At 39.3% G+C, this 10,925-nt stretch overlaps 1 protein-coding gene across 1 annotated transcript; it reads left to right on the top strand.

The window, feature by feature from the left end:
- The first annotated feature begins 307 nt into the window (after positions 1–307).
- golph3a (golgi phosphoprotein 3a) lies at positions 308–10,405 on the top strand. The gene is made up of 4 exons (XM_008283518.1): positions 308–708; positions 2,183–2,314; positions 4,962–5,076; positions 6,988–10,405. The coding sequence occupies exons 1-4, from the start codon at positions 499–501 to the stop codon at positions 7,410–7,412; spliced, it is 882 nt and encodes a 293-aa protein (XP_008281740.1). The 5' UTR covers positions 308–498; the 3' UTR covers positions 7,413–10,405.
- The last annotated feature ends 520 nt before the right edge of the window (positions 10,406–10,925 follow it).

Here is a 10,925-nt window from a genome sequence, read left to right as displayed (position 1 = left end):
ACATCAGGGCAATAAACGTCACTAAAATTGCGGCCCTCGGTTGTGATTTGTACATACTACACTTATATATATATTAATAATAGGTTAATATGTTGTTTATGTATTTTCTTGTTACTTAACAAAGGAAGGAAGGTTGGAATAACATTTTTTTCCATCACATTTAGGTGATCCATTATGTAGAAGGTGATATAATTAAAATAGCCGACGAGGCACTGAGTGTAACCTCAACTTATTTGGTATTCAGCGTATCTCGGCCTCTACCTGCTGGATAAGTTCGGTACCACATTCACCACACGGCGCCATATTAGACAGACATTATATTGTTGCGGACAAAGTCAAGGAAGGGGAGCAGAGAGAGCTGGGAGAGGGAACCCTGGCCAACTGGCAAAACACTCCGGGCAGCTGCTCTATGGTTGACACGTTATAGAGTCCAATATCTCGGGCATCCTAGTCCGAGACGTGTTTTTTCCTCGTCGTTTCGCCAACTCGCCGGCAGACATGACTTCCTTGACTCAGAGGAGTTCGGGCCTCGTGCAAAGGCGGACCGAAGCCTCGCGCACCGCCGCTGAGAAAGACCGTCCGTCCGGCCAGGAGGACGACGAGCCCCGGCGGGGAGACGAGCAGGACGACGATGACACCGGAGACTCCAAAGAAACACGTCTTACGTTGATGGAAGAAGTGTTGCTATTAGGACTGAAAGACCGAGAGGTAATCGTTAATAAATCCGCTCTGTACCGCTGTGAAGATAAGGTGAACGGGATGTTAGCCAAGCTAACGTTAGCGGTGGCTGTGTGTGCTTCACCCGCATAGCTTCAGTTAAGTTAGCATTCATATTTGCTGAAATGCTAGGTAAGCTAACAACAATGACGGGCCTCGTCGCTCCTCATCGAGCTATTTAATGTGTTTATGAGTCACGGCTGTGCTAAGAAACAATCTTTAGCATTCAGCTATCAGCGTTCAGAGGACTGGCTCCTGCCTTGTGACGCTCTTTGTTGTGATGTTTGCGCCTGTAGTGACACTGCTGGCGCAGTAGCATGCCCAGGAGCCAGACCCAGAGTGGCCAGGGAAATGCCAACAGATAGGCTCGAACAAAGTGTTGACAGCAATGCTTAACAGTGTCGTACAGTAGAGCTATAAGGTCACTTTGTACAACGACCAGTAACAGATTAAGAGGTACATTTAAAAGTGTCTTGATATCGCCTGTATTGTTTTTTACTACGTCGAATCCTGGTGAAGGTAATTCAAATGTGTTGCCACTAAACAGCAAGATGCAAAGTTGTAAAACCCAAGTTGGCAACAAAATTTGAATTAAGTCGATAATAAGATGCATTAAAATCATCTCTTGTGCAACCACTTAGTCATATCAGTTTAATAATTATTTGAATGAATGTGAATGCTCTGTGTCGCAAACAGTATAATGCGTGGAGCACCCTAACAGCTGTAATGGCCCCTCTGTTTGTCACCCCAAGGAGAGTTCCTGTTGAAGCTGTCATTTAAGTTGTGAACATTGTATGATGTGCGAGGCCCTACTCTACTTCTGTAATGTGGCATATTGCCACCTGCCTTCACAGAGGGGCTGTAGCCAACACACCAGACAGGCCTGCTAGAGGTGCCTACCACTAATGGACTATACCACCAGCATTTTGTTTCTGTTGTTTGTTTTGTTTTTAGAAAAGTAAAAAATGTGGGAGATTACAGTGAAATATTTAAAGTTCCTCTTTGGTTATTGATTTAACCCTGAAAAACTCTGAGTTGTGTATCAGTTACACATTTAGAAGGTTTTTGCTTTCTGCCTTAAAGTGGCTCAGATATAACTACAGGGTTGCGTCCTCTAGAATGAGCAGCTTTATTAAGTCCCTGCCTGACTGTCCACACACCCCTCCACACCTGCCTTTTAACTTGCAATAGTCTGTCTCTATTTTATATTTAGTTTGTCAGTTGCCTAAAGGAACACACTTACAAAGTTGATGTCAAACTGTAACTTCAGCTGAAACGTTTCCAAACGTTTTAAGATAATTGAATGTGACAGTGCATAAAACATTTGTGACTGAAAGTACCTGTAACTACTTTTGCTTGGATCTGACTCGCTGAACTTCACTGATCAGTGTGACTGTAAGGAATTCCTCTGGTATTTCTGTTGTAATAGAATGGGTGACTCTTGTTATGTGTTACCATTATGTAGGGCTACACCTCGTTCTGGAATGACTGCATTTCATCAGGGTTGCGAGGGTGCATGCTGATTGAACTAGCTCTGCGAGGACGCCTTCAGCTAGAGGCTTGTGGCATGAGGAGGAAAGGTCTGCTGGCCAGGAAGGTAGGAGATATATATTCTGTTTATGCTTTTACTACATAAATGTACTAAACAAATGTTCAAATGCAGAATGTAATATTTCATTAAATTCTATCCATTCGTTTTCACATAGTGGAATAAATATTTGTTGTTCCATCACTCAGCATCTCTACAACAGAACGGACCACATGAAACAACCAAGTATGCACTATATTAAAAATGATTATAGGCAGATCAAGAATGCAGTCACAAACCAGAAATCACAAGTCAATACTAAGTTGACCAAATTGAACCTTTTTCTAGCCAAAATGGTAGAAATGAAATTATTAACTTTTTCTCTAAGTCAGAAGAGGAGACAATTTGCATGCTATGTTCACATTTTTGTATACCTGCACAGTTATTTGGAAAAAGGCCCCCTAATACCTAAAGTCATGATAGGTTGCATAAAAGTGAAGTCCAGGGCTTTATGCGTATGCTTCTCCCAGGGAACATGTCTTTCTCGGCTGAAAAATTAAGTAAAGCATAAAAAACTATAGAGCTGCCATAAAATTTTTATCAAATGATGTGTTTTTCAATAATACACAGATGTGAGGAGACATTTACAATGTTTTTTTAAAATATATATATATATATATATATACACACAAAGTACATTAGGCATTTTTATTATTTCTTCTTAAAAATATATTTATAATAACTATGATATAATAACGATCTAATTGTTTATATTTACAATTACATGGTTAATGGAAAAGGCCAGTGTCCATGTCCCTTTATCAACAGTGATACAACAGACAGTCTCCTTTCTAAGTCTAATTAATAATGGTAAATAGGTACAGACCAGCAATATCTTTAAGAAGATGATTCACTTAAAGCATGTGTCCGTAGTGTTTTCTCTGGCAGAAAAGCTTTGGCAGGGTGCTGGGAGGCTCTTCTCAATAAAACTTTTCCAAAGCAGTGTGTAGGTTTTACTTCTGTAACCCTATTTAGACATGTGCTTCTTCCAATCAGACACTGATGAAGCAGTAATCTTACATATTCCATGTTTGAAAAGGGCTCATGACAATAATGTTTTGACAACATATCACCACTCTGACCGCTGTTGTATGATGGCCAGAACAAGCTTCGCCATGTTCTTATTTAGCAGGGTGATGAGTCCCACCTATGTGAGTGGCTTCCTGAAAAGATGCAGCAGTGACACCAGCACCTTTGTAAAAAGTTGATAGATTTTTAACCAGAAACGTTTGAAGTAGCCATAAAAAAAGATCAATCCTCCGGAAAAAAAAGCCAGATGCAGTGCTTTTTCTGTGGGCATTCACTCACATACCAACAGTATTTCTTTAGTGAGCATCTGGAGAAAGATAAAAGTATGCTGTTACCAATCCTGGAACTGATTCATTCCCTCTGACAGTAACATGAAAGCTACTTCCACATCACCAATGCCACATTAGCAGCATTGAAGTAGAATGCCAGCATACCTTTTTATAAATGTAAGACATTTAGTTCATAAAGTCAAGAACTGCTATATGTAAAAAAAAAAAAAATAGCAGCTGCTTGGGCTGAATTTTGTAATACTTTTTCTTTGCACACGTCCTCATGATGGATATTTAAATATATTTAAATATGCATTTTAAAATATATGCTGTGCATCTGTTTTTAGTCACAAATAGGAGTGATGCCTTTGCCCTATTGAACTCTGAAGTGCTATGGTAAAGTGAATGCGTGGAAGTGAATTTGTATTGTAGCGAACTCATTTATTTTCAAAATTATCTCACCCTCTACTTTCATACAGGTTAACATTCTGACTTCTGACATTCTGAAAAATGAGGAAAATTGTCTCGTGCCCTGCCTCAGGCAATCCCACTATTCCTAACACTGTCAACTCGAAACCCTTGATTACACTCCTTTAAGGACATGCACATGGACAGCTGCAAACACCACCAATGCATAGCTGTTACATAAGCTTTACTGAGGGATGTTAGTGATTATCCGTATTTAACTATTTGCCATGAAAAATTGAATTGAATAAAAGCAATATTAACTGCTCAGGCAGATGAGCATGTCAGAAAATGTGTTGTACATTAGTTTCATACCATTTTATGCTACCAGGTGTTTGACATTGTAGCGACTCAAGAAGGTGGCCACTCAGGATAATGTCAGTCACATGCTGGCAAGCCGAGAGCATTGTGCGAGTTAAATTAGTAAAGTCCCACCATGAGAAAGCGGATTCCAATAATTAGAAGAAGAGTTCTATTCTGTCCTCAAAGTTGTGAACAATGACACCTGCCAGCGAGCATATTGGGTCATGTGGCATACCTGCGCTGCTGGAGGGAAATGTAGAAAACACACCAAATAGGCCCACAGTCATGCCTACCGTCAATGGGATATTCCGGCATTCTTTTTTTTTCTTTTTTCTTTTAAAAGAAAAGTTAAATGTGTGGGAGATTCATGGGAAAATGTTTAAATGGGAAGACAGAGAGGTAAAGTGCAGGAGAATCCTGGGAACAACTGATGTTTTGGCAGGTATGCATTCTCTGGTTTCAGCTTTGTAGTTTCACCAAAGCTTTGATGAATAAAAAGAAAATGATAATTGTGCATCTATTTCAGCTGCTGTACTCTGATAATTAAACCTTGTAACTGGCTGTTCTGGCATTCTGCATGAAATTCACAGGTGATTTGTAAGTCAGATGCTCCAACAGGTGATGTGCTTCTGGATGAAGCTTTGAAACACATCAAAGACACTCAACCACCAGAGACCGTCCAGAGTTGGATTGAACTGCTCAGTGGTGAGTTTAGCTACTTCATTATCCCATAGCCCCTGACTGGCAGGTAATCTATGCATCCTTGCTTCTACATTCTGTTTGTACAAAACTTAATTTTGAGTACATCACATGACTCAATTTAACTATTAAAGGCTCATCCACAGACTGCATGTCAAAAAGAAACAGATGTGTATTTCCATTTTGATTACTATTGTTGTTAATAAGGTTGACACTCCCTGGCACTAAAGGGGGTTAAACATTATTTTTGTGCCTTCCAGTATCCATTTCCACTTAATCTGAAAAACCCTAAGGAATAAACTTTGTGTACACAGAATGACAGAGAAAGTCTGACACTGTACTTTAAACCCCTGCTGTATATATATGGCTGTCCATCTGCACCGTTCTGAGAGCTGAATGCCTCCATGTCTTCTATCTCGTGATGGATATGTCCTAATAAATTGTCACTCATTATTCTGCTATCCTGCTCAGTCATTGCTGAGCTGTGTGATTGTCTGGTAACAAACACTTTCATTTAGAAAATGCTTCTACAAAAAATGTTGCAAGACTCTGCTATTGTTACAATAAAGTAGCCAAAGTAAACACGAAAATATAAACCAGAAAAGACTACTGTTACAATTATTTTTATGTAGCTCTGTCTCTGCTGCTAAAGTTTACAAGCTGAGCCTCACAAACTCTGCTGTGAAGAATGCAGGAGAATAACATATCAAGACTCTTTATTTCTCTTCCTTGACAAGAAACATAACACATAGTTGTTTCCTCACAATTGAGTGGTTCCATATTTTTTTTCCCCTCTGCTTGATCTAAAAAAGCAATTGTTGTTGACTCCCACAATTTTTTTTACTTGATTTCTTGTAGTGTTTCTTGAAGCCAGAAAGTTGCCATTTTAAATCATTTACTTTTGTGGCATGTCTGTGATCTGCTTTTTTTCTAAAACATTAAACAACTGAATGAACATCCTCCAAGACTGGTGATTCCATAATTTTTACCAGGAGTTGTACACTGATACATACAGTTCTGCTTCTCCTACTCACCATCTCTCTTTAGCACACATCCCCTTCTTTTAATAGCAGCTTTAGTGTGTTTGTTTTGCCACTTGCTGGGGGTACAAATGGCAAATGGACTGCACTTACATTGCGCTTTTCTACCTTAGTGGTACTCAAAGCGCTTTACAATGTTTTCTCATTCACCTATTCATACACCAATGGTGACAGGGCTGCCATGCAAGGTGTTGTCTGCCACTGGGAGCAACTTCAGGTACAGTGTCTCGCCCAAGGACACTTCATCTGTGGAGGGACGGGGGATCGAACCACCAACCTTGTGATTAGAGAACAACCGCTCTACCACCTGAGCCACAGCTACCCAAGGCATAAAGTCACATGAAAAGTCTCCTCTCTACTAGGGATCTAGATCCAGTACCAGAAACTAGGTAGTTGGCACCAAAATCAGTTTACCTGTTTGCCTGTTCATAGAAAATTCAATACATAGACTCTTAAAAAGTTGCTTCATTTCTAACACATACATACACTGAACAGTAGTGACTGTAGCCACTTGTGTTAAAAAAGCTACTCTTGGAGTGTTTTTTCCCACAAGTTGCAATACACCTACAACTGCTACTACCGTTCCACTTTTTGTCACTGCCTGGTATCTCCAGTCTTTACAACATCTATGGTACCTTTGGTAAAATACAAAAACAAGTACCATTATGTTTTCAGATAAGTAGCATCAACTTGGTACCAAAGTATTGGTTCTAATGACATCCCACTGTCCAGGGGACAACAGGTTAGCTCACTGCAGCATGTGAGATGCTGCTACAGACTGTTCTTTTGTCTTTGTCAAAGCACCATTTTGTGGATGTGCATGTCACTTGTTTTGTGATGGCGTTAACAGTCTTTTGTTTTATTGGCTCATGTTTAGGAGAGACGTGGAACCCCTTGAAGCTTCATTATCAGCTTAGGAACGTCCGTGAACGGCTGGCCAAAAACTTGGTGGAAAAAGGCGTCCTCACTACTGAGAAGCAGAACTTCTTGCTTTTTGATATGACCACACATCCCCTGACCAACAACAACATCAAGCAGCGCCTCATCAAGAAGGTCCAGGAGGCTGTACTGGACAAGTGGGTGAATGACCCTCATCGAATGGACAAGCGTCTGCTTGCACTCATCTTCTTAGCCCATTCCTCTGATGTCCTGGAAAATGCCTTCGCTCCACTTCTAGATGACCAATATGACCTGGCCATGAAGAGAGTGCGACAGCTGCTGGAACTGGAGCCTGAGGGAGAGAGTATGAAGGCCAACACAAATGAGCTGTTATGGGCTGTGGTGGCTGCTTTCACTAAATGAGGCTACTATAAAGAGGACAGCAAGCAGTTGTTGCATTCAAGTGGCATTTTACTTTGGGGTAGGATTCAGAGTACTAACCCCAACATGGTGACTTGACTGACCTTTACTCCTGCCTGGACTTCTGGAATGGGCTACCCTCTTTTCTCCCTCTTCCCCTCCCCCATTTCTTTTCCTCCAGTTGATTGTCCCAGTTGATCCTTCATGGCCCTGTTTCTCCCATGTGTCATATATGTGTTCACTTTTGCTAAAAAATAATAAGTCTGATTCAACTCTGATTGAAGTGGTTAGTGATGGGTGAAACAGAAATCAAGATGCTGATTCATATCTCCTTTATTTTCTGTCAGGTTTTTAGAGGTACAGTATGTATGTCACAGATTCCTTAAGATAACGTTACACAAGAAGCATCTGTGACGTACAGACCAGTGATGCTTTATAAGAATGAAAGGTTAGCGTATGATCTTGATGAGTCTTCTACCAAATGTGATTAAGTGTATGGATATGATGTACTTGGTGGGATAGCATTCTTTGAATTTCATATCTAGTATTACAAGACAGCTAATGGGATCAGATCCACAAGTCTCCTACCAAGGACAATGTGCTGCCATTATCTGTTAATTATTACCTGATTTCTATATTTTTCTCACTTGGTACCGCATTACTCAACCCATCCATCCACCCATAACATATAGCTGGCTGCAGGCAATTTAGAGTTCACTTGACCTGCTTGTCTTTGGACTATGGGGGAAAACCCCCACGCAGTTGAAAAAAAAAAAAACAAATTCTAGACTGAAAGGGCCCAGGTCCAAAGGCTTTTGTGCTTTGAGGCAACAGTGCTAAAAACTGAGCCCCAGTGCCACTCAACATTCCATTCTTCCTAACCTTGTTGTGGAAACTCTGGCTTTTCTTTCTTTAAAAAATTTGTTTTTTTATGGCACAGCAAGCCTAGACATGCATGGAGGCTATATACAGCCCAGTAAAGATGGAGTGCTGACTTATATGACCTTTCTATCAGTTACTTACACTTAAGCCCCACTGAATGTGTCAAGTCAAAACACAGTTAGTGTCATTAGACTGACTCAGTTCGGACATTGTGTAGACAGATGACTGGCATAATGCAAACTTATGTCATCCAAAAGTGTAGAAATGCTGTGAGAGAAATAATGGCTATGATGGAGGGATAAGTAAATTGCTAAATATCAATCAAGCATTCTAAAATGAGGAAGAAAAACCAGTTCATACTGTTGTAAATGTGCTCTGGCTAGTGTTTTTTTAATTTAAAATAAAGTATACAGTACATTTCGGTTGTGGACTCTCCAGATGCACTGTTAAAATATGTGCATGTCTAATATAAACCAGGTTAAACTCAGTAACTGTTGAAAGCCTAAAACTTAATCTATGTCTAGTGCCACATTCATTTCACTTGTATCTGCTTGATAAAACAAATGGCCCTAAAATGTGTCACTTATGGGATTTGAGGTGGTATCAACAAAAACCATTGTCTCCTGTTTTAGCAGATACTCACCATGGTAAATCAGCTCTTTGTGTGGATGGCTGGTCAAAATGAAATACTTTATTGGAAGGAACAAACTCAGGAAAGCAGACCAAGTCATTGTCAGCTACCTCTGTTAGCAAATAACAAATTAAAATATTAAGTTTTTTCTACTTATTAGTAGATTTGAGAAGTATAAAAAAATTAACTAATCCGTGGGGTTTAATGCAGGATTTATGTATTCATGATGATTTCCTGTCTAAATTTGAATGAGTGACTCGGATCGGTTAAGTAACAGTAAAGCACCTTCACATCTTTTCCACAAGACATTTAGCAAAATAAACTAAAGATGAATATTTTTCCACCCCCACTCCAGTACAGTGACAGGAAATGGAGATGTTTAGTCACTTAAAAGTACTGGATCAAACATAAACTTGTACCAGAGCGCCACTGAACCACTTTAAGGTTGTTTTTTTTCTGCATCTTTACATACAGAATTATAAAAGATCTGTTTTAAGGAGATTTGGAGCCTTTTCTTGACCAAAGCTCGCTGTGTGCGGTGACTCCAGGCAGCATCTCGGACATCATCGTTATGAACCCTGTTTTGCAGCAAGCACAGTTCTTGATTGGGTGGCTGACCAGCTTGCTTACAGTGTACAATGTGGAAATCAGATGGCTTCAGCTTTTCAGAGGTGCAATATGTCCTTTTTAATGGAGCTAGTCTAGCAATTTTCCCTGCCTCTAGATTTTTATGCTAAGCTAGGCTAATCTTGTCATACCTATCATAGCATTAGAAGGACAGAGCTTTAAATAGATTTAGGTCTTCTCATGTATGTGTGGGCTTGATGGCAGACAAGTGCATTTCCTAAACTGTCAGCTTTAATATGCAGACAGTCTTATTGTGCAGTTACTTGTAAGTGCTCTCAAAATAAATCCATTGTATTCAGTAAACTTGAAAAATCAGATGGATTATTTAACTCACTCACTAAAATCTTATCAGAAGAGTCAAAAGATGGACCTACATTCCAGATGTTAATGTATGTATTTATATCAGGAACAGATTCAAATGACATTTGTCAAAATAGCTTTCCAAAATCTGTCATTGTTCAGCTGCACTTTCAAAACAAACAAAACATTCAGCAAAGCCTTTTCACCATGAACTGTACCTTGTTCTTAATTTCATCTTGCCTCAGTTTAATGAATTTTGTTTTCACATTTGTTGAACTGTTTCTGTTTTAACATGTTTACTACTCAACCTCATGGATCTTGTGAAAGATGTTGCTTTATTCTGATCCTGTATGTAGCATAGGGCTAAAAGTGACTGGTCAGTGACTGTGGATGAAGAGAAGAGGGATAAAGAGTTTTTTGCTTTGGAAAATCACCTCAAGTTGCAGAGTAAATATGAGAGATTATCAATGTTATCTAAATAAAGGGACCTCTAGTCTGTGTACTTTCTTTGACCCTAGAAAATAAACAAAGAGCTTGGAAGTGCCTAATCACATTACTGATTTTATTTTTGTTTGAATCTCGACCATAACTTCCTTGTCCCATTAGGATTTACTTCAGCTAATGCCATTTTACTGGTTTTATGCGTACTGCTTGAGTTCCACTGGATGTAAATAGAGTTTCTTAACCGATTCCAAATACAGAAGACACATGATTACATGCTTGCTTGTATTACTGTGACATAAGTGAAATGATGTTCATACTTCAGATGAATTACACAGTACATTTTTATCTGGAAGGTCCAGCATTTGGTTTTGTCAATTCCACACTGGTTTGAATATTGAAAATGCAGCAAATTCAACCATTATAAAAAATCTCACACATTCACTTAAATTGTCAATTACACTTCAGAGGAAAATAAGGTCATGTATTTTTTTAAAAAGAGGATAAAATGTTGCAGTTCCAAATCTGCAGTTTTTGTGAATATAATTAAATTTTTTAACAAAAGCCCCATGAAAAATGAAACCAAACATGCTTTCTCACCTCTGCTGGTGTGTTGTGATGCAAGTCATTCCTTG

This window comes from Stegastes partitus, unplaced genomic scaffold, assembly GCF_000690725.1.
Source record: "Stegastes partitus isolate 25-593 unplaced genomic scaffold, Stegastes_partitus-1.0.2 Scaffold316, whole genome shotgun sequence".
NCBI classification, from domain to species: domain Eukaryota; kingdom Metazoa; phylum Chordata; class Actinopteri; family Pomacentridae; genus Stegastes; species Stegastes partitus.
The sequence above is the reverse complement of the archived record's forward strand: the minus strand, read 5'-3'. Positions and strand labels throughout refer to the sequence as shown.

Excerpts from the sequence above, each read along its gene's own strand:
- golph3a (XM_008283518.1), top strand. The coding sequence starts at position 499 with ATGACTTCCTTGACTCAGAGGAGTTCGGGCCTCGTGCAAAGGCGGACC. Across the intron at positions 709-2,182 it reads TAGGACTGAAAGACCGAGAG|GGCTACACCTCGTTCTGGAA; the intron begins GTAATCGTTAAT and ends ACCATTATGTAG. Across the intron at positions 2,315-4,961 it reads AAGGTCTGCTGGCCAGGAAG|GTGATTTGTAAGTCAGATGC; the intron begins GTAGGAGATATA and ends TGAAATTCACAG.